Source organism: Canis lupus, chromosome 20, assembly GCF_011100685.1.
Source record: "Canis lupus familiaris isolate Mischka breed German Shepherd chromosome 20, alternate assembly UU_Cfam_GSD_1.0, whole genome shotgun sequence".
Taxonomy (NCBI): domain Eukaryota; kingdom Metazoa; phylum Chordata; class Mammalia; order Carnivora; family Canidae; genus Canis; species Canis lupus.
The window spans coordinates 8,235,206-8,259,254 of NC_049241.1; the positions used below are offsets into that span (position 1 = coordinate 8,235,206).

Consider the following 24,049-nt stretch of genomic DNA (forward strand, 5'->3'; position numbering starts at 1 on the left):
ACCTGCTACTTCCTGACCCCCCCAGCTGCCAGCCTACACGCTCCTCTCTAGTTACCTCAGTGATGCTCTATGACAGCCCCATCCCTGGGCTGGTTCTTTTTTTTTTTTTTTAATATTTTATTTATTCACTCATGAGAGACACAGAGAGAGAGAGAGAGAGAGAGAGGCAGAGACACAGGCAGAGGGAGAAGCAGGCTCCATGCAGGGAGCCCCACGCGGGACTCAATCCCGGGTCTCCAGGATCACACCCCAGGCTGCAGGCAGCACCAAACCGCTGCGCCACCAGGGGCTGCCCCCTGGGCTGGTTCTATATATGATTCCCATTTGGTGGGTAGAGAAATGGAAGCACTGGAGGTAGTGGCTACTTGCCTAGAGCCGCACACCCAATAAGGGGCAGAGCCACAATTCAAATGGGAATCCATGGGATTTCCAAGCCCTGAACTGTCCCACCTCCCACACAAGTAGCAGTGAAGGACACAGGTGATCAGCTATGGAGCCCGTCTTCCAGAAAACTCCATCACAACAGCAATGGCAATGACCACCCTCCAAGGGCGGGGAGGCAGAAGAGGTCACCAAAGCAGGTTGGGAGGCCAAGGAGGGTTTCATAGAGGATTTTAAAAAGTGGATCTGAGGTCAGAGGGTATTGGGGGAGTAGGGCTGGCTGTGTGAAGGTATGAGAGTGGGCAAGCCCCAGCACACATAAAGTACTCCAGGCACGCTTAGCTAACTAACACTGACGTCACTCTAAATGAGCCACCTTGTGAAGTCATTTAAGCCTCACAACTATCTCAGTAGATCATATCCTCTTTACAGATGGTAAAACTTAGGCAGAGAGAGGTAAAGTAACCTTTCCAAGGGCACACAGCCAGTGGCTCTGGAATCCATGCTCTTTTTTTTTTAAAGTGGGTTCCACAGAGGGTACCTAATGTGGGGCATGGAGCCCAACTAGGAGCTTGAGATCAAGATCTGAGCTGAGATCAAGAGTCAGTCAAATGCTTAACCCACTGAGCCACCCAGGTGCTCCTGAAGTCTGCACTCTTAATCCCTTTGTGAATGAAGAAGATTCAGGAGAGAGAAGGCTTGAGGAGTAGCTTGGGGTCAGGTAAAAGCCAGGTTAAAAAGGGGACATTTCTTCACTGGGCACCACAAAAAAAATTAACCTGAACACTAATGAGGCACCCTGGAGTCGGATGAGTTGGAGCAGATGCAAGCCAGGGATGAGACAGGAGGAGAGATGAGCTGCGGTGGCTGATCCACACAGGAGCAGGCCTCGGCCAGAAGCCAGAAGCTCCGGATGTCACCATCTGGAGACACCCAGGTGGCTCCGTGGCTGGGATGGCCTCCAAGGAACTGAGTGCCGGCCCTCCAAGGGAATCTGGCCTTGACATCAGGGTTACTGGCCCAATCCACCTGCTTCAGGTATTTCTGGTTTATAACATCAGGAAATGAGTGATTAATCTAGAACTTTGGCCATAAAAAAAAAAAACTTAATTCAGAAAACTGAAAATAGCACCATGAGGAAACTAGAATGGGGCTTACTTAACTATTAACCTAGGGAGTTGATAAAAACAAAGCTCAACTACCACAGGCTCAGGCTCTGTCATCCCCACAGAGCCCAAGAGAAGGGGCACCCTAAGGCTCTTTCCCTGAGTCGTCTGCTGATGACCAGCTGTTGCTCCCAGACAGTGGACCACAAGCTCCACCACCCTCTCAGATCCACCCCACAAAAACCACCCATGCTGCCTAGGGGCTGCTCTTCTGGCTGGGTGTGGAGGGGAAAATGAGGGGAGACTCAGGGCCCTGACCTCCCTGAAGATTCCAGGTGAGCCTGCCCTAGACAACGCCCCCCAACCTCCTCACCCCCTCTCCTCGCTCCAGACCCTAAGCCTCCCCCAGCCCTGCCCAGCTCCTTTCCATTTTCTCTCAGGCATTTGTTCTGTGCAAATCCTTCTGGGAGTACCTGGGTGGCTCAGCAGTTGAGCATCTGCCTTCAGCTCAGCGTAATCCTGGAGTCCCAGGATTGAGTCCTTCATCAGGCTCCCCTCAGGGAGCCTGTTTCTCCCTTTGCCTGAGTCTCTGCCTCTCTCTCTCTCTGTCTCTCATGAATAAATAAATAAAATCTTTAAAAAAGAAGGAGGAGGGGGAGGAGGAGGAGAAACCTTCTGCCTCTCAGGTGACCCAGTCTAGTACAGGCCTCTGCTTGGGGGCCCGGGGACCATGCCTTGCAGAAAGGCTCCCTGCCACTGCTGCCTCTGCCCAGGCCCTGCCTTCTCTTGGCCTTAGCTTGGTACCCTCGGCCTGTGTCTCCAAACTGTGGTCATGTTCCTCCATCTCCTAATTGTTGGCCGTGGCTCTGTACTACCTCACGGTGAGTTACTTGATGTTTTTCTTTCAATCCACTTTAATTCACACACATTATATATTTAGCCTTAATTGAAACCCCTAGTTTCCTGGGTATAAGATATACATCTTTTCTAACGTCTGTGTTCTCTTGTACCACTGGGAGCCCTCAAGTTCTGCCCTCACCCTGACCCTGGCCTTGCGGCAGGGCTCTCAGGGCACAGATGGTCCCTCTTCCTCTCCCGTTGCCCAGTGACTCTCAGGCCAGCACTGGTCTCGCATTAACCATGACTTTCAGGTCTGGATTGATGCCTGGGGTTCACCTGAGGGCTCTACTAGGCCTCTTGGGTTGGGAGGGTGGTCACTGAGGTCTGCTCTTGCGACATATGAGGGCTACTCATTGAAGGAGTGGCTCTTTATCCCTGTGGTTTGGGGAGAAAAAGGAATGGGATTTGAGCCAATACCACAAAGCTGACAAATCGGATAAGAACTAGACTTGCTTTGTAAATGCTTGGTGGGGGATCCCTGGGTGGCGCAGTGGTTTAGCGCCTGCCTTTGGCCCAGGGCGTGATCCTGGAGACCCGGGATCGAATCCCACATTGGGCTCCTGGTGCATGGAGCCTGCTTCTCCCTCTGCCTATGTCTCTGCCTCTCTCTCTGTGTGACTATCATAAATAAATAAAAATTTAAAAAAAAAAAAAAATAAAAAAAAAAAATAAATGCTTGGTGGAAGCCCTGGATCTGGGAAGACACTCCTCCTTACACATGTCCTTTCCAAATCACTCACCCTCCACGTGCCAAAACTTTCACTAAAAAAATATTTCCTACAACAATCTTTCTGGAAAGTCTGCGTTACCAAGCAGAATACATTGCATCTCATTCGGCTGAGTGTCACTGAAGGCATGAGTAAAGTACATTAGAGATGTGCCGCTTCTGATCTGAGGTTTCCTACATCCTGCCCTGTGACTGGCACCAGTGGAGCTGCCTCTACAGCTTCCCCATGTCCTCTGTCAGTATCAGAGAGAAAGGGCCTTAAGTCCTGGCTTTTTTTTTTTTAAGATTTTATTTATTTATTCATGAGAGACAGAGAGAAAGAGAGAGAGAGAGAGAAGGCAGACACAGGCAGAGGGAGAAGCAGGCTCCATGCAGGGAGCCCGACATGGGACTGGATCCCTGGTTTCCAGGATCAGGCCCTGGGCTGAAGGCGGCACTAAACCGCTGAGCCACAAGGGCTGCCCCTGGCTCTTTTATTACTAAGATTTGAACCAGGGTGACCTGTGCTTCGTTTCTTTGAGCTTTCTCAAATGCAAAAAGAGCAGGAAAAGCCCACTCCTGGTAGAGTTCTTGTCCAGACAAAATAAGCGAGATGACAGTTAAAAAGCACAAAGATCAGTCTCTGGCACACAGGGTGTCCCAGAGCTGGTAAAACTATGTGCAGAATAAGAGATCCTGACAGATAGCCCGACAGCCTCTCCTATAGCTAAGACTTTGTGACAGGTACGTCGGCTACTAAAGCCCTATTATCTGAATTCCAGCTTTGTGAAGCTGTTTATTTATTTATTTTTAAAGATTGTATTTATTTATTCATAAGAGACAGAGAGAGAGGCAGAGACATAGGCAGAGGGAGAAGCAGACTCCCTGTGGGTGAGCCATCCCAAGACCCTGGGATCATGACCTGGGCCAAAGGCAGACGCTCAACCACTGAGCCACCCAGGTGCCCTGTGAAGCTGTTTAATGAGTGGCTCACAACTCGTTGATGGCTTTCGTGCTCATGTATTCTCCTCCTCTGTGTCTCTCTCCCATTTCCTTCCCACCTACAAGGGAATCAGTACGTGCAGGGTGAGGTTACCATGTGGATTCAGGAGCAACTGCCCTGAGCTGGATCCTGGTCCTACCACTTTCTCAGCCATGAAGCTTCAGCAGGTGATGCAGCCTTCCCCAGCTGTCCAGGGGAGCAACAAGAGCCCCCACATCATGGGGGCAACAGGGCAACTTGGTGGGGCACAAGGAGCTCTTGGGCCAGCAGCTCCCACATGGCAGGTGGCATCACTGCCACCTCTGTCTTCCCCTGCCGCCACTACCACCTCTGCATTTTCCACTCAAGCACAATAATCAGTCAGCCTGAACTTGGGGGCCCAACAGAATCTTAGCATTTCCCCAAGAGAAGATGGGGTTTGGGTTATTAGATTAAATTCATGATTCGTTTCTGTTTGGGCAAAGAGAGACAACCAGCTTCCTTCCTCCGTCTGTGGACTGTGTTTATTTATCATCTTGACTTGCTGGGGCAAATGTGCTCCCGAGGGCCATTCGGGCCTTGCCCAACGAAGTTGGACTTGCAGTCGCCTAGATAAGGAAGGCCAGACCAAGTTGTGACCTCTATCACCTCCTCCATCCGGGTCGCATTTCCCTAGAATTTCCCTATTTTACTCTGATTCTTCCCTTTGGCCACCAGCCAGTATGACATTTGCTTTCGGATCACTTCCCCTTATCTCTAACTGCTGATCAAAGTTCTGCACTTATTTTTGTTTGCGTCTATCTCCCTGGTGGAGAATTAATTTCCCAGCTGCAACCTATCTGGGGAGTTGGGAACACTGCTAATATTAACATTTGATGAGCACCTACACGGTAGCAACAATGAGGTGTTTGATTCCTTACTACAACATACTGGCACAGGCTTTCATTACTGTGCTTGCTCTTTGATTTTTTTGTTTTTTAAGATTTTATTTGTTCATTGAGAGAGAGAGAGAGAGAGAGAGAGAGCATGCGCTGCACAAATGCATGGATGCGGAGAGGGGCAGAGGAAGGAGAGAGAGAGAATCTCAAGCAGACTCCACACCAAGCACGAAGCCCAACATGGGACTCGATCTCACAACCCCAAGATCATGACTCTAGCCAAAATCAGAGTCAGATACTTAACCAACTGAACCACCTAGGTGCTCCTGTGGCCACTTTTTTAGATGAAGAAACTGAGGTACAGAGAAGCTAAGTAATTCTCCATCTAGAAAATGGGAAGTGGGACTCAGATACAGGTTTGTCTAATACAAAAACCCAGGCACACTCCTCTAGGCCAACCCTGACCCTGACTTCAGGGACAGCATCAATGAATGGAGATTTCTTGGATTTGAGACCTGCCACTCAGCACTCAGGAGCCTACAGGGGAGCAGAAGGGAGGCCAGACCCCCGGGAAGAGGTGGTGAGAATGGACACGTGGGTGTGAATAGTGGTCCTCCCCAACCCTGCCCGCTACCCACCATCCAGGGAAGCCACCTGCTGGCTGAGTCCTTCTATCGCTTGGCAATCTGTCCTGAACCTTTCCATGGGCACAAGAGGATGGAAACAAATCTGAAATGGTCTGAAAGGCTGTGGGGTAGCAGTGTGTATGGTGTTAGGGACAGAGGCATTTAAATCACACTGCTCAGGGGTGCCTGGGTGGCTCAGCAGTTTAGAACCGCCTTCAGCCCAGGGTGTGATCCTGGAGTCCCGGGATCCAGTCCCATGTCAGGCTCCCTGCATGGAGCCTGCTTCTCCCTCTGCCTGTGTCTCTGCCTCTCTCTCTCTCTCTCTGTGCCTTTCATGAATAAATAAATAAATAATCAATCACACTGCTCAGGTGCTACTTCCTACTTGCATGACCTTGAGCAAATCACTTCTCCTTTGGGTGCCTCAGGTGCTATAGAGCAACCAGCAGATCTGTGATGTGTGGAGGAGAGGAAGGCGGGGGAGGTGGCAGGCAGCACCTGTCAGGCAGTACCCATGGCCAGGCTGAGAGGCCCAGGCCCTGGGGCTTGGAGAATGGACAGAGAAGTTATCAGGCTCCCAGGCAGAGGCAGGCAGCAGGACCAGCCCATGCTCGGGGTTTGGGAAACCACAGGGAAAATACCTAGGTCCCAGAGCATATGACCTTAGCAGGCTGTGTAACCCCTTCATGTTTCAGTTTCCTCATCTGTAAAATGGGGACAATCACAATACCTAACTTGGGCAGCCAACTGAGGATCACATAAGTCAGCATCTCTGACGTACTTAGAATGGTGTCTGGCCCAGAGAGAGCCCTCAATTACAGTTATCTTAATTTCTTTCTATAAAAATGATAATAAGCGGTATATATTCTGTTATCTGACTTTGGGGGGCTTTTAAAATTCACTATATTGCAAGCATGTTTCTGAGTACACACACACATCCATAGCATTTTTAACAGTATTGTATTGTTCTGACTGTTGTTAATTTAACCATCCCCATGGCTGTTTCCACTTTTTTGCTATTATATGCTGAGCTGACTATCCTGATAGATAAAACATTTCCTTAAATACACTTCCTTTAAATTAAAAAGTTAAATCTAATTTAAAATACCTGGGCCTGGGAAGTCGGCTGGCCTCACAGACGGCCCCTTCTCCTGTTCATCTTCCATGGTTCTTACAGAAGCTTCTAGGGGCCTTCCTGGCTTCACAGCTTCTGGAAAGTCTAGGAAGGAACAATTGATCTCAGGAACTGGTTTCCCTGATACAAGGTAGAAAGAAAGTAAGTTACTATTATTCAGTGAATTGAGATAGTCATGAAGAGGCTGGGTCTGGGGGCACCTGGATAGCTCAGGAGTTGAGCATCTGCCTTTGGCTCAGGGCATGATACTGGGGTGCTGGGATCGAGTCCCGCATCGGGCTCCCTGCATGGAACCTGCTTCTCCCTCTGCCTGTATCAATGCCTCTCTGCTATGTCTCTCATGAATAAAAAAATAAAAAAATAAAATATTAAAAAAAAAAAAAGAGGCTGGGTCTGCAAGTCAGAGACCTGGGCTCATTCCTGGCTCTGCCTCGAATTCACTTGTGGCCTCTGACTTCTTTCCCTCCCAGCCTTGGCCTCTCTGTGTATGTAGAAGGGGAACACGACAATCTCCTGTGATTGGTCCAGCTCTGACATTGAGTCACACAAAACTGCCTTCTGATCTGACCAGCTGTGTGACCTCAGACAAGGCACTCTCCTTCTCTGAGCCTGTATCCTCACCTATAAAATGGAGAGGGTGATAATGCTAGCATCTGTGTGCCTACCTCCCAGGGCTGTTGAGACGAAGGCAATGGGAACACAGACGCAAAAGGGCTTTGTAGACGAATGTTTCCTGAACACGAGGAAGTTAAAGCTACTCACCCCACCGAGTCCCTAATGGAGGCCCTAAACATAAAAGTCTGGCAGTCCTATAGCTTCCCCTTCCGCTGGCAGTGGAACCATGTGCATCCTTCCCCATCTTACAGATGGGACCCTGCAAACAGTGGCCATGCCAGCTTCAGTGCCAAGCATGCCAGGCCCCGCTGTGCATCCTTCACATCCTCACAAGCTGTTTGCAGTTTCATCCCTATTAGAAATGCGGAAACTGAGGCCTGAGCAGGTTAAGTGGCTCACCAAAAATCACATGGCCTAGGCAGGCAGGACTGGCTGGAGAAGCCTGGGTGGAAGTCCCCTGGTTCTTGAGAGGAATCCCTTTCCCCTTTGCACCAACGTGGAAACCCCGAAGCTGCTGTGAGGGTGTATTTATACCAGCTCCCAACCAGCTTCTCAGAGCCTGCACTCTGTGATACAGCTTCCTCTCGCCTCCACCACCGCTGTCCTGGCATTGTCTCCCCTGCCAGCAGCTGCCTCCAGCTGGAGCAGCCTCCAGACCTTCCCCAGGTCACATCCTGCTAAAATACAAGTCTTGCCTCATCACTTCCCCATTTAAAGGCTTTATGACCTCGCACTGTCCAGATAAAATACATACTCTTCTTCCCCCCAATCCTTGTATCTCCCCATTACCTTCCAGACCAAACCCAAATTCTACAGCCCTGCATTCCAGGCCCTTCACCCTCTGGTGGTCTGGGGTGGACTCATATTTGAGAACCATAAAATCAAGGGCACTGAAATCCTGGGGAAAGCTTCCGACTTGCTCACACATGTGTCAGGTGGGCCTAGGATGCAACATCTCCAGCCTTTGAGTCTCCCTCTGGTAGCAATTCCTCTGACAGATGAACTGTGTCTCTCTCTAAACAAAACCGATTGTTACCAAAGGGCCATGTTTTTCACACCCAAACTTTGCAACTAGAACAATAACACCTAAAAATGCACGGCACTATGCTTGTATGGAACCACACAGATTGTCTGATCTTCATGACAACCTCTGGCAGCTAACAGAATTGTCTGCCTTTTATTTTTAAGCACACTGAGGTTCAGATAGGTGAAATGATCTGTCCCCAAACAACTGATAGGATTCAGACCCAGGGCTGGTTTCACCGTCCCCACTGGACTCAGCAGGAGTACTGAGACTCCACTGTTGTGTCCCCCATCCAGCTCCCCGGGTCCCCTCTGTAGCCACCACCCAGGGGCTGCCTGCACAAAGCAGGAGGGAAGGGTGGGAACGTGGGAAGAAAGGCTACAGGGAATGCACAGAATTAGTTGAGGAGGCTGAGTGCAGGATGATGGGTGGCTTTCTACTTTCCTGATAATGACATGTTATTCTCTTGAATAAAATTATCTTTAAAAAAAAAAAAAGATTTTATTTATTGGGCACCTGGGTGGCTCCTTGGTTGAGCATCTGCCTTTGACTCAGGGTGTGATCCTGGGGTCCTGGGATCAATTCCCCCATTGGGCTCCCTACGGGGAGCCTGCGTCTCCCTCTGCCTATGTCTCTGGCTCTGTGTCTCTCATGAATAAATAAATAAAATCTTTAAAAGAATATACAATCTTAAAAAAAAAAAAAAAGTAGCAGAGCTGAGCTCTTTAGAATTCAGGCTCTGCAATGGAAACCAACTCCATCACCTCCCAAGTCTATTGACTTCATGCCCCCTTTCATGAGGACTAAGGGACACAATGCGTATCACCTGCTTAGCTCCATGCACGGGAACGTCATTGCTATCTATTATGATTTTTAAATATTGGTTATCTCTTTAATAGCTCACGTATTGAATGTAAGGAGAATAGGATAGGAGTCTCAGTTTTCATTTAACACAACTCTGAATCATTCACACTTTAAAAATTTTTTAATATATATATTTTTTGTGATAAAATACACATGACATAAAATTTACCACCTAGGCCATTTTTAAGTCCACAATTCAGTGGCATTAAGCCATTCACACTGTTGTACAACCATCCCCACCATTCACCTCCAGAACCTTTTCGATTTCCCAAACTGAACTCTGTCTCCATTAAAAACCAACTTCTCATCCCTTTCCTCTGTAGCCCCTAGAGCCCATCATTCTACTTTCTGTGTCTAGAAACGAGACTGCTCATTTAAGTTTTTTAACTTGTATGGGTGGAAAAAAAAAAAAAAAACTTGTATGGGTGGGTTTTTTTTTTCACTTTAATAGCAACTGAAAAGATGTGTCTATCTATTGACATGGAACGGTATTATTAATACACCGTTGATCTCTCTGTCTCTCATGAATGACTAAATAAAATCTTTAAAAAAAAACCTCTAAAAAAATACACCGTTGAGCGACAATAGAGTTTACAGACTATGTAACCAGTTTCCTGTAAAATACATGTAAAAGTATAGAAGACAGGATGCCTGGGTGGCTCAGTGGTGAGTGTCTGCCGTTGGCTCAGGGCATGATCCTGGGATCAAGTCCCACTTCGGGCTCCCTATGGGGAGGAGCCTGCTTCTCCCTCTGCCTGCCTCTGTCTCTGTCTCTGTCTCTCTCTCTCTGAGTCTCTCATGAATAAATAAATAAATCTTAAAAAAAAAGTATAGAAGACATCTGTGTATGCAGAGACAAAGGTGAAGAACATACACAAAATGTGAACAGTGATTATTTCTGGATAGCGTGATTAGCAATAATCTTACATTATGGGGTTGGTTGGTTTTCTGTTTATGCACATTGTAGAATTTTTCGACAATGATCACACATTGGTTGCAAAGTAAAGTATGTTTCCTAAGAGGAAAAAAAAATCAGGAAGCAAGTTAGCTAGCTACAATAATGACTAGAACTGAGTCTTCCAAGCTAGAGTGAGAAGCTGTTCACACTAGAGAATCCATCTGACCCAGATTAGCAAGCAGGCGATCTCTACATTCGGATCTGACTCACTTCTGCTTTTGCCACCCACTGTCTAAGATGTGTTCTTGATATCTTCACAAGTATTCTCACCACAACCCTGAAAGTAGCAAGAAAGGAATCGGTGGTTCAGGGAGATGAGGAGACCCACCTGAAGAGGAAGGTAGAAGAAAGGAGTACTGAGGCAGGAAGAAGGGGAAGCCTTCTGCAGGGCTGCAGGCAGGACTCTCACCCACAACAGGAGAACACCAGCTTCATTCCCTCCCATCTGGGGTCTCCAGGCACTCAGAAGGTTGTTCATGGGCCAGGCTGCCCCACCCGACCCCCCAGGCTGAGCCCCTCCTGACCCAAACTGAGAGCCTAGAAAAGGGGGGTTCCTCCCCAGCAGCAGCCATGTAGTTGGGACCCATGGAGTCCCACGCCTTTGCCTTCTGTGATACCACCACGCTCATTCCACAGGCCCTTGTGCAAAGTGACATGGTAAACGATTGCTGGCTGTGAATGTGAACTTGACCAGAGTGGGGACAGAGCCACCTGCTTCCAGCTGGTGAAGCTGGAAGCCTACGATTTCCTACATATCCAACAAGAGGAGAGGCTCCCAGCTGTCTGCCTTCCTGAGGGTCCCGCCTGCACCCCGGGCTGTCTGCGGCCCCAGAAGCAGCACTGCTTCCCCTCGTCTGAGGCCCAGCTGAGCCTGGTTTCCTCATTGTCCGGGGTGGGGGGAGGGTGAACATCCTGGCCTGACCTCACAGCAGCATCCTATTGCTGGCGACTTTTTATTTCTCTTCTTGCACAAATCTTCACCTGTCAGGATGTATCTGGAACAGAGACCATCAGCCCATCAGTGGCTGACCTCTATGGCCTCCACCCATGTGGGACATTCTTTAATGTTTTCAGGGGGATCCCTGGGTGGCTCAGCGGTTGAGCATCCCGCCCTTGGCCCAGGGCGTGATCCTGGAGACCCAGGATCGAGTCCCATGTCAGGCTCCTGCATGGAGCCTGCTTCTCCCTCTGCCTGAGTCTCTGCCTTTCTCTCTGTGTCTCTCATGAATAAATAAAATCTTTTTTTTTTTAAAAAAAAAAGGCTTCCTTATGTTTTCATCCTAAGGATAGTTCAGCTTTTCTCTGTTTTTCTTGTTCTTTCACAGTGACACGTGGTGGCCTACAGTGGGGGACCCACTCGGGAAGGAGAGAACTGTCCTGTGGCTGTCCTGCCAGCACATTCTGGCCTGGCACCCACCCTCCCATCTCCTCAACCCTTGAGGGCCAACCTGCCACAGGGGTCAGCTGACAGAGCCCCACGTCAGGCCCACGGTGATAACATGATCACAAAGTTCAGTTTCCTGTGAAACTCCGGTCTCAGCATACTGTGGGTTTTCAGATGCGTTTCAGGTGCGGACAATAAATAGAGGGTTGTAAACATGAAACATTTCCACTTCTCTTCTTGTGTTGCTCGTCCCAGATCCAAGCTGGAAGGTGGATGGCAGGCCAGGCTGGGCCTCCTTTCCCACCATCAAAACCAGGAAAGGGAGAAAACGTGGCTTCTCTACCTTTCATTCCTGGAAACTGGATCTCAAAGAGCCGGGCAGACACAAGGCCCACTCTTTCAGGCTGCTACACCTGAGGGCTTATTAAAGTAAAAATAGAGTATCGATGATAGGATGGGGCAAAGGAAGCCAGAACATTCACGAGGAAGGGTTGTCACAAACACTAAATTTCACCGCAGGTTTCCTGTCTGCCAACACAAGACTGGCAACTGGCTGGTTACGTCATTCCTACTTAGGGGCAGCCTCCTGCTCTTCCCCCACCCCCCGGGGATTATATTTTCAAAAATGATTCTAAACACTTAAAATTGATTCTGCAGCATCATGAGATCCAAAGATATAAATTGTAATCAAAGAGTGCCTGGGGGGCTCAGCAGTTGAGCATCTGCCTTGGCTCAGGGCGTGATCCCCAAGTCCTGGTATCGAGTCCTGGATCGGGCTCCCTGCATGGAGCCTGCCTCTCCCTCTGCCTGTGACTTTGCCTCTCTCTGTGTCTCTCATGAATAAATAAATACATCTTAAAAAAAAAAAAAAAAAAAAAAAAGGAACAGAACCAAGCATAAATGTGGGGAAGCTCCCATCTATTTCTAAGTCCAGCCTCTACCATTCCCATCCGCGTGCCGAGGGCAAGCTTCTTTTTTTTTCCCCCCAAGGGCAAGCTTCTTAATCCTAAGAATCATTTGTGGCTCTCTGTGGAGTCAGAGTAACGATAATCCCTCTGTCCCAGGATTGCCTCAGGACTCAGTGGGGCACAATATGTAAAGCAGCCAGCCCAAGGCCAGGGATGGGGCACAAACTGTGCAAATGGCCCTCCTCTACCGTCTCTCCTTGCCCAAAAGGCACACAGAAAGAACCTCTGACTTCCAGCTTAGGGACTCTGAAGGAAGCATTTGGGGTAAATGGCTATTGTCAGCATTTTAACCCCTGGAATGGAAACTGTGACTCTCAGTAGACAGTGGCATGATCTCAAAAGGCACAGTGGCTATGGGGCACAGTAATAGGGGAACCCAGCAGGAGGAGAGGCGGGACCAGCTTCCGCCTGCCTGTGCCATGGGCAGCCAACCCTGCCACACACAGGAGGACAGGTAGCTTGAGGTTCTCTCAGCCCAGACCCCCAGGAATGGGGAGGGGATGCCAGTGATTAAAGTAACAGTTTTAGTGGCTGTGAGCAGTGAGAGGTTGACACATGGGTTCTCACAACAATGAAATCAGAGTCTGGATGTTTTTAATAGTTCCCCAGAGGAACTTTCCAGAGGGTCCAGAGGGATGAGGCTTGAGGGGACAGATATACCAGGGGACAGATATACCAGAGCCAGAGCATTTCTCTGTGTCCCCTTTGTGGTTCACAGTGGGTGACAGGCCGGATTCCTTTTTCTCTCTACTATTTCAGGATGTCCACACTCTCTCTAATGAGCAGAGTCACTTATGGTATGGAGCCAAATGATGAGCTCACAGCATTTCACATGCTTCCCATCAGTCGAGGGCAGGTTTACTGGCCAGGTAACCACTCTGCTTCATGTGACAAACGAGACAAAGACCTGACTCCTACAGAGTAGCCGTGAGGATGAAATAAGCCAAGTGCTCAACAGTGATAACTATTCTTTAGTGTGTTTATTATCACCATCCCCAGCCCTGGATCAGGCTCTGTCCTAAGTGCTTTCTCATTTGCATGACCTTTTTTTTCTTTTTAAAGATTTTACTTTTAAGTAATCTCTACATGCAACGTGGGGCTTGAATTTACAATCCTGAGATCAAGAGCCACATGCTCCACTGACTGAGCCAGCCAGGAGCCCCTATAGGTGGCCTATTTAATTCACATTAATAGCTCTGGGGAAAAGGTTCAACTGCTACCTCTGTTTTGTGTATTCAAAACAAGTAAACCTAGATTAGTTATCTTATTTATATTTTGCTTATCTTATGCCCTGCTTCCTTCAACTGAAAGGCTTAAAAAAAAAAAAAATGAAAGGCTTATGCATACTGAGCCCTTGGGAGAGAGGCCTGGGGTCTTCTTCCCAGTTGCTCAGGGACACTGAACATTGTGGCAAACCCAGAAACCAAACACTAGAGCAGAGGGCACTCTAACTGCCAAGATCTTTCCTCAGTGAGCACAATCTGGAAATCCCTCCCTCCCTTCGAAGCCCTCAAGATAGGCAGTGATGTAATATTTTTAGGTGCATTTTTACTCTTCAACTGACTCATGAGATTGAAATGGATCCTTTTAGAACAAATAAAAGTGACTCAGACATAACTAAAGAATCCTGGTGCCAGCTGGCCATATCAGTGACAAACATAGCTTTCTGCATCCTCTTTTTTCCCTTCCCTTTTAATCTCTGGGCTGGACCTCTCGGATATCCAAAGTCCAACTGACAAACACACACACACACACACACACACACACACACATATACACACATACACACACCTCAAAATTCTCAATTCAAGCTAGACACAAAATTGGGAAAATATGAGGGAATGACCTCCTAATTGACCTTCCTAATTGCTCTATCTCTGGTTCTCCATTGGATCTGTACTCCACCAGCTACTAAAATGATTTACCCTTACTCACTCATTCATTCATTGTATTAGGGACCGGGGATGCCATCCATTATCAAAATGGACATGATCCCAACATTAAGCTAGTTAAATAAGAGATTTCTAATTATAAACTGGGAGAAGTTCTATGGTGAAAACTAACTCAACAGGGGGAGTGGTACCTTACAGACTTATTCCAGGGAAGGCTTCTGTGGGCAGATACCGTTTAAGCAGAGACTCAAAGGATGAGAAGGATTGGTCATGGGATGATGCAAGGCAGTTGGGGAGGGACCAGTTTTCTAAGAGAACCTATGCAAAGGACCTGAGGCAGAACATAGCGTGGCATACTCCTCAGATGAAGGATGACCCTAGTGGCTTAGCTGAATGAATGCTAAGCCAGGAGTCTCCAGGGAATGAATGAAGGGGAAAGTGGCACAGATAAGATGAGAGAGCTGGGCAAGGGTTAGCCCATGAGAGACTTCGCAGGCCATCATTAGGTAGAGGCTTATCATAAACCCCCCATGAACTGAAGTAACTTACAGGTGAGACATTGCTTACCAAAGAGTCCTTCGCTCCCTCTCACACCCAGCCTCCCTTGCAATTAAGCTGGGCCACATGACTGGTTCTGGCCAATGGACTTTAAGTGGAAATGCTATCATCATGTTCTGGACAAAACAATTAAGAGCCATGGAGCCTCTTTCAGGCCCCTCTTCCCCAGCCACACTGACCCTGAGAGCCACATGTTCCAGAAGCCAGAGCCAGCTACAAGAATGAAGGAGGCAGCACCAGACTTTGAGAAATCAATGTGCATTGTGTTGAACAACTGAGATTTCAGGGTTTATGTGTGACTGCAACATAACCTAGTCCTGGTTAACAAATGATCTCAATATGTGTTCAAAACTTACAACTCAGAGGAGCCTAGTTACACTAGCTTAGCACAGAGCAAGAGTTCAGGAAAGGGCAGTTCCTTTCTTTTTTAAAAATTTTATTTATTTATTTATGAGAGAGAGAGAGAGGCAGAAACACAGGCAGAGGGAGAAGCAGGCTCCATGCAGGGAACCCGACATGGGACTCGATCCCGGGTCTCCAGGATCACACCCTGGGCTAAAGGCAGTGCTAAACTGCTGAGCCACCCTGGTGGGCAGCTCCTTTCATTCCAGCTCTTACCTTCCCTCTCTAAAAAAACTGGGGACTGATTCAGATGCATTATACATACCCTCTGTTCATTCTCACACAACACCCCAAAAACCTCCAGTGAATAAAACCTCGCTCTGTTCCAGTGGAGTAACTATAGTTTGGAAGAAAAGTCAGGTGACCTGTCCTGAGCCACACAGCACTAACTTCTTAAAAACCTCACCCTCTCTTGTTTTGCAGCTTCCCGGTTTATAAGAAAAAATAGGGCAATATGTGTACCTATTTTTCAGAGGGGAAAAGTGAGACCTGATGCCATTTAGTGACTTACCCAGTAGGGTTTAAGGTCAAGCAGGCCTGAGTCCCCATCCCAGCCCATTGCTTACTAGCAGTGTGGCTTTGGGCATGTTAGTTAATCTCTGAGCCTCAGTTTCCACATTTATAAAATAGGGATAATAAGATTTGTGAGGTAAGATGCCTTCCTAGCATATATTAGGTGCTAAATACAGGTTATAACTAGAACCAGTTAGGTGGATTCCTGGCCTGTGGGGCCTTGGCTGCACACAGTGCCACCTCCGGGGCAATTCTCCAGTGGCCCGGAATCCTATCCCCGCATTCTCCTTCCCTAGCTTAGCAAGGGGTAGATATTGGGAAGCCTTCCAAGAAAGTAAACACATAAGCCTCGTCTGGCCCTTGCAACAGCTCGGGCTCTTCGGGAGAGAAAGAAATCACTCTCTTCCGTTTCACTTTAGGCAGCAGCCAAAAATTCCCCGCTCACTGAGAGGCCAGCTCCAGGAAGGAAATGACTCTGGTTGAGATGCCAAACCAAAAAGTTAGAAAACGTCAAGGTTGCACAACCAAATAACGAGGCTGTGTGAAAATTGCAAAAGTCAAAAGAAAACTCCTAGGAAGATGGTAGCAGCAGGAGGAAAGATAAAAACCTTAGTCACCTTCAGACCCCTTCAGATTCCAGAAACTTCTTGAGCTCCCCCTCAGAACCTCAAACCCAGAACCTCACACCCAGGCCCTTATTCCACACAGCAGCCAGAACAATGGGCAGGCCTCAGGCATAAACCCTCCAAAATCTTCCCTTTCCTCCCCGAGAAAGCAGCCTCCTGACCACAGCCTGTGAGGCGTTGGGTAGCCTGACCCTGTACCCTGCCCTCTCCCCAGGCTCAACCCACATCACTGTCCTCTACCTGAGGCCCCTATGGCCTCTGTTTGGGTTCTCAACCCAAACAGCCTTCCCACATCCAGGCCTTTGCATGTGCTGCGCTCTCAGCCTAGAAATGGTGGTGTGGTCCTTCATTAGTCCCACTTGTCCTAATGGAGGCTCAGATTTTGCTGCCTCAGGGAAGCTTTACCCGATCATGAGATCAAATCCTGCCCTCTTCCATCTCACACACACTTCAAGCACTCACACCATGGTTAGTTTCGGTCCATGTCATCATCCTATCAGCATTTGTCTCCCACACTGGACTGTAGGCTCCTTGAGGTCTGGGACTTCATCTGTATTTCATGGCTGTGTCCCTAATGCCTCACCTATAATAGGCAGTTGATAAATACTTTTCTTTAGTTCATTAGCGACTCTCTGGCCCAGCTTCTATGTATCTAACTCGCTGTGGGGAGGAAAGAGGCAGAGTTTTATCTCACAGGTTAGGCACACCAGGTTTCTGGACTCTTCCCTCAGAGCTAAGGCCATCTGATCCTTATCATCAGTAGACTCAACTCCCAGGCCTGCCTTTGGTGGCATTTAACTAGCTCTAGAGCTCAGCAGTGATGGCAGCCCATCTGCCTCTGGCTGGGAGCCACAGCTCTGATACTGTGGTCTCTGCCTTGATTCCTGCTCCTATGTGCCCAAGATACTAGAACTTAGGCTCTGAAGCCTGCCACATGGTTCCCTCCTAAGCCTGGTAGTCTGGAAAAAGTCCCTCTCAGGAGTAGGATCTTTGTGTTTTGAGCCCCAGGATGATGGTTAGCCCTGACCTCCTGCAAAAGACTCTTCTGATGCTGAATGCTGGCCTGACCATAAAAATCTGCCCCTGATTTCCCAGTGTCTCCATCATGAAGCTCCCCTGAGATGTCCAGCAATTTCACCATGGTCATCATTTCACTAAAGCAGTGATTCCCACAGTGTGTTGGTTCTATGGGACTATTTATAAGTATCAAATGAAAAGGGGTTCCATGATAAAAGATAAATGGAAAACACTGGCCTAAATATAAATATGTCTTTTTGCTGCAGGACTTATCAGAGCCTTAATATGATGGTTTGCATTATGAATCTCCAAAGGTAGGGACACTGATAAAGCATACAGGATTTCCCAAGTTTAATTATTCATGAACTCTTTGTTTGCAGGGGGCATATCTTGCTGGAGCACTCTTCTGAGGCACGTGGTTTGGGAAATGCTACTTTACACTAATTCGCCCTGTAGATAGATGCCTTATACACACAGTTATTTTCCCCATCGCAAGATATCATCCTTATCAACCAAGGATGCACAGATGAATTCCCCTTCCTGTCCTGACCCAGAGATTAGGGCTTCATCCAAGACCCAGCTCTTCCCTGTGGGCTTAGCAGAGTCTGGAGCTGTGACAAATCCATGGAGGACTACTTTACAACTGATCTTCGCCCAAAGCTGGGAGGTGAAAGTAGAGAGAACAGGGTAAGAAAGGGCAAGAGAATAGAGAACTTCATCTTACGAAATGGAGAATCAATAGGCATTGCCTAGAGCTGATGGAAAAAGAACCAGAAATGTGGGACACCTGGGTGGCTCAGTGGTTGAGCCTCTGCTTTGAGCCCCTCTCTGTGTCTCTCATGAATAAATAAATAAAATCTTAAAAAAAAAAACCCATACAGATGAGTATCAAGAAATGGCTCAAAGAATAAATATAGGTTGACCCTGGCAAACAGATTTGCCGGAAGAATGGGTGGTTGGGTAGTAAGCCTCCCATGCTAATTTATTATAATTGGTATAACATTTAATGTTAGGAGTTTGACAAATAGAATAACAGTGGTCTTGGCAAAGAAGGCCGAGAAAATACGAAGGAACAGGGACCCACAGACTTAGCTCTTTACACAACCACACCAGCAGTCACCCATAGTCCTTGATTTCAAGAGACCAGATGCAACCCAGAGGAACCCACTATCTTCAGGCCTCTGTCGAAGGCAAATATGTTACCTGGAGGTGCAAGTCTCCGAGGGAGCCAGTTTATGTCTAGGACATCTGGTATGTGTGATTTTCAAGGATGGTTCTGTCAAATCTTTTATTTTATTTTTTTTATTTTTTAAAATTTTATTTACTCATGAGAGATACAGAGCGAGAGAGAGAGAGGCAGAGACACAGGCAGAGGGAGAAGCAGGCTCCATGCAGGGAGCCCGATGTGGGACTCGATCCCAGGTCTCCAGGATCACGCCCTGGGCTGCAGGCGGCGCTAAACCGCTGCGTCACCAGGGCTGCTCGGTTCTATCAAATCTATTCTTTTTTTTCTTTTTTAATTTAAAATCAATTAATTACCATACAGTATATTATTAGTTTCAGAGGTAGAGTTTAGTGATTCATCAGTTGCCTGTAACACCCAGTGCTCATTCCATCAGGAGCCCTCCTTAATGCCCATCACCCAGTAGCCTCATGCCCCGACCCCCTTCCCCTATCAAATCTATTCTTAAAGCCCTTTAAGCAGTGGTAGGCAGAGGTCAGGTTCTCAAACTGATGCAAACAGCTGAGCAGGTTCATAAGACAATCTTCTGCAAGTAAATGCAACATGAGGTTTACCTGATGTCATGATTGGGGGAGGGGAAATGGCTTTGACTAGTCGGACTACAGAAACTTAAAATGCTTCATACGTACAGAATATGCCCTCATGTTCACCTCCAAAATGGGGCAGAGATTTATAGCACTTTTTTTTTCTAACTAATGAAAGAAGCAAGATACAGGAAGGAGAAGTACCCTCATTGAGGATGCAAAGCAGTAGTAAAAACACAACCAGGCTCTCAGAACGGCCGGGGGATTTGCGGATGTGGAAACAAGCTTGTCTCCCTTCCTTGGGCAAATCAGATCAGTAGGGCGAAGGGGAAGAGAAAAGAGTTTGGTGAACCAAGGTGGACTCTTGTAGTCCTGACAGGTTGGCGGCAGCTGGACCAGGAAAGCAGGGATCTGAGTAAAATTCTAAGCAGAAGAGAGACTGGCAGGAAAAAAAATCTCATGTCTGCCTGGAGACCCAAACGTTGTTCAGTGAAGTTTCCGTGCGAAAAGCTAAGAATGGGGGCGTTGGATCCAGATGCCTGGGTGTGACCTCTCCCTTTATTTGTGCCCTTGGGGGAGTTCACTCAGCCATCCTTGGCTTCAGTTTCCACAGGTGGAGAAGGGGCTCCTTGGTGCACCTACCTCGGGGTACCTGTTGGAGGGAGGCAGGCAGGCAGCTCAGTGCCTGGCACATCAGAAGTGGCTCAGTCACTGTTAGCTTAAAACGAAGTGTCAGTCATGCTGCAATGACTGTGTTTCTTTAAATTTGGCACTATATTGTTCATCGACCTCGAATCATTATGAACATGTACAAGATTAGTCAGCAGTCAGGTTCTGACGTCAATGATATGTCAATGATATGTCCAATCAGAGGCCTTTGCCAATTTTGGGGCTCGGGACACCCCTGCAGCATCCCAGAGGCTGGACAGAAGCAAAACCAGGGCTCGGTGTGGGCCCCTCTCCCCAAAGCTGACTGGGCTGGAAGCCCGAGCCCCTAGACTCAGACTGCCCTTGACCCAGTGGCAGTACCCCTCCCCCTCCAACGCTCCCTCCCTCCTTTCCTCTTTTCCAGCCCATCCAGGGTTTATCATTGACTCTCTGAGAATGTGAAAAATATTTGAGGGCATGTTCAGTACTAATCATTTCTCCCCATCTAGCAGGTGCGAGGGTCTGTGGAGGCTGAGACGCCAGGGCTGCACACAGCTAAACAGGGCAGGCGCCCGTCGCAACAACCAACCCAAGTGCTGCCAGGTGTGAGGGGAAAATGGGCTACGGCACCCTGAGTGTCCAGAGGGGGTTCACACATCACCCAGCCCACCGCCACTAGACAAAGGTGGGACTGAGGCCCTGGGAAAGGCAGGGTTCAGTTGAGCGTGACACGGAGATAGGAGGTGGGCACGTAGCCCTCACCTCCCTGTTTCCGCCTGACCCGGGTCCAGCCGTCGCCTTTGTCCTCTTCCATGAGACTGCCCACCTAACAACAGAGAGCTGAGCCACACTGCCTCACCACTTGACTATGACTACTTGTACCCCCCCACCCTCCCCAGGCACTCCCAGCTGACCAGGATGACTACCTGGCCTTGAGGGAATGGGGGTGAGGGACGCTGTCTAATAGGACTGAAGGGAACCCTGTCGGGACAGAAGGGCTGAGGGGGCAGGGAGGGGGTTCAGGAAGTTCCAGAAGCATGGGAAGGCTGAGGGCTGAGCAGACCGTCCCTCCCCAGTCTGAGGACAACAGGGAGCTGGGGAAGCTGCCAGACAGGGGCAGAGGCAGGGGTGGCCATGCCTTGAAACATGCCCATTCTTTTTTTTTTTTAAGATTTTATTTATTTATTCACAAGAGATAGATAGAGAGAGAGAGAGAGAGAGAGAGAGAGAGGGGCACAGGCAGAGGGAGAAGCAGGCTCCATGCAGGGAGCCCGACACACAGGACTGGATCCCAGGTCTCCAGGATCAGGCCCCGGGCTGAAGGTGGCGCTAAACCACTGAGCCACCCAGGCTGCCCCCATTCTCAATTGAGAGATTTCACTGCTGGGGCTGGAGGGCAGAGGGCAGCCCTAGTTTCACACTGGTGTGTCACTCTCCGCCATGTGAGCGGGATCTTCCCCACCACCTGCCCTCAGACAGGGAATCCTGCCATGGGAGGGACTGTCCTTCACTTAATGAGACCTGGTGGGTGTGCAGAAGCCCTGTATCCCCAGATACCCTAAATCCTGGAGAGTCGCTAAGTGGCTAAGGGGGAGAAATGGTCCTGCTACCCCACTGGCCTTTTATGCCCAACGTGATCTACACCTATGGTGCCCCCGAGAGACTGATTTGGGCTTATCTCTAGAACCCCCAACTGCAGGACCACCCCAATGTCCCTTGTTCTCCTGACATCTCTGAGGGTGGAGGCCTCTAAGCCCCCATCCCTCAGTACCTTAGTTTAGATCCCACCACACCCCTCCCAGAAGCCCTCCATGATTCCAAAAGGCCTGAGGTATAGTCAGGCAAGTGCTGAACCTGGGTCTGTTGGTTCAGCCAACAGCTATTCCGAGCCCAGGAAGCCTGGTCAGAACAACACACAGGGTCTTCTACAGGTCTCTGGGGCTCAGAAGGTACGGCTCTCTACCTCCCACACCAGCTTTATGCTGGTTCTGCCACAACCCCAAGCGCTCCCTGGACTCTCTTACCTCAACTCTTCACATGACTGTCTTCTTTCCACTTCTCCAATTTCACCTCCTCAACTGCCCTTCCATGATTAACATGTTCTAGGAGGCTCTCCTACCTGATACCTCCAACCCATTATTTTTAAATTTATTTTCTGGTCTATAGACTATACCTTCATAAGACTATGTCCTCCAAGAGGGCAAAGGACCTGTCACTTTGCCGCTCACTGTATTCTAGAAACCAGGACAGCACCAGGCACTGGGCGGTACTCAGACATACCTATTAAAAGACTGGCTCCCTGCCCCCTACTGAAGGGGTCTATCTGGGGGACATGGGAAGAATGGGGGGCTTAGATGGGAGTAACCATAATCCCCCCTGCCTTCCTCTGAGCACTGGCTGGATGCCAAGTACTTGACATAATTCTACTTCTTCAATTTTACAGCCACTTCTTTTTTTTTTTAATTGATTTTATTTTATTTTATTTATTTATGATAGTCACACAGAGAGAGAGAGAGAGAGAGAGAGGCAGAGACACAGGCAGAGGGAGAAGCAGGCTCCATGCAGTGGGAACCCAACGTGGGATTCGATCCCGGGTCTCCAGGATGGCGCCCTGGGCCAAAGGCAGGCGCTAAACCGCTGCGCCACCCAGGGATCCCTACAGCCACTTCTCATGGTAGGGAGCGATCATTACCTGCTAGCAATCATGTTCCCACCATTGTTGTGATAGTGGGTAGGAGGATAATTTGGTAGTACTGATACCAGTATTAATCAAAACTTAAAATACACACAAACTTTCAATCCAGCCAGCCATTCCAACACTGAAAAAAAAAAATCATTCTCCAGCTAGACTTACATTATGTGCAGATAGGCTGCGTACATCTAAAGGTACAACACTGGGGATCCCTGGGTGGCGCAGCGGTTTGGCGCCTGCCTTTGGCCCAGGGCGCGATCCTGGAGACCCGGGATCGAATCCCACATCGGGCTCCCGGTGCATGGAGCCTGCTTCTCCCTCTGCCTGTGTCTCTGCCTCTCTCTCTCTCTCTCTCTCTGTGACTATCATAAATAAATAAAAATTAAAAAAAAAAAAAAAAAAAAAAAGGTACAACACTGTGTACGAGAGAGAAATAAGAAGCAATGTAAACACCTACCACTAGGAGTGAGGTAAATAAATCAGGGCATGTCTGTCCAAGGAACACCATGCAGCTATTAAAAGAATGTGCTAGCAAAAAAAAAAAGGAATGTGCTGCCAACTGGATGGCACAGTTCGTTAAGCCTTCGACTCTTGGTCTCAGCTCAGGTCAAGATCTCAGGGTCCTGAGACAGAGCCCCACACTGGGCTCTGCACTGGGCATGGAGCCTGCTTATGATTCTCTCTCTCCCTTCCCCTCCCTCTGCCCCTTCCTGCACCCTCTAAAAAAATAAATAATAAATCATATTTACTGTAGACTTTTTTGGATTTTTATGTATGGCTCTTTTTTTTTAAATCATTATTTATTTTTGGAAGAGAGAAACAGAGCTTAAAAGGTACAAAGGAACTTACAGTAAAGTCTCTCTCTAACATTTTGATCCCCGGCCACATAACCCCTTTCCCATAGGTAACCACCATTATGGATTTTCTTAGCTGGCTGGTAAGTTCTCTCATTTAAATTTTTTTTTCCAAGATGAAGAAGTTTCCAGGCCGAGGGCATGGCTTATGCAGAAACCAGCCCCCGGGCAACTGCACGGGGCCACCACGGATACTCACAGTTCAGAATGATCTGGGCTGCGCGGTAGAGCTGCAGGCGGCGCAGGAGGTCAACCAGCTGCTGGACAGTGGCCTGCCGCATGCCCCACCACCACAGCAGCTCCCGTGTGATGCTCACGCCCTGCACCCGCTCCATTGACTTGATCTTCCGCAGCTGGGTCAGGTCTGTGATCACATAGGAGGCTGGAAGGCAAGCAAGAGGCTCTGCTTAGCATCAGAGAGGTCATCAGACCAGCAGGCTTTGTCTGCAGTATCTTCTCACTCACCCTCCATCACACCTGCCACCTTTAGCTGGCAGCCCAAGTTATAGTGCTGATTCCACACTTGATACTCAAGTGGCACACCAACTACACT

The 24,049-nt window shown here is 48.5% G+C and overlaps 1 protein-coding gene across 3 annotated transcripts in view; it reads right to left on the reverse strand.

Moving 5' to 3' along the window:
• The window catches only part of IRAK2 (interleukin 1 receptor associated kinase 2), a 63,227-nt gene that overhangs the window by 30,495 nt on the left and 8,683 nt on the right, over window positions 1-24,049 (reverse strand). For 2 of the 3 annotated variants that reach the window (XM_038565661.1, XM_038565659.1), the window contains exons 2-3: window positions 23,696-23,878; window positions 6,688-6,834 (exon numbers count right to left, since the gene is read on the reverse strand). In XM_038565661.1, coding sequence (XP_038421589.1) covers window positions 6,688-6,834; window positions 23,696-23,878 — 330 coding nt within the window. The remainder of the gene's footprint in view (window positions 1-6,687; window positions 6,835-23,695; window positions 23,879-24,049) is intronic. The other variant, XM_038565660.1, reaches the window with a different exon arrangement.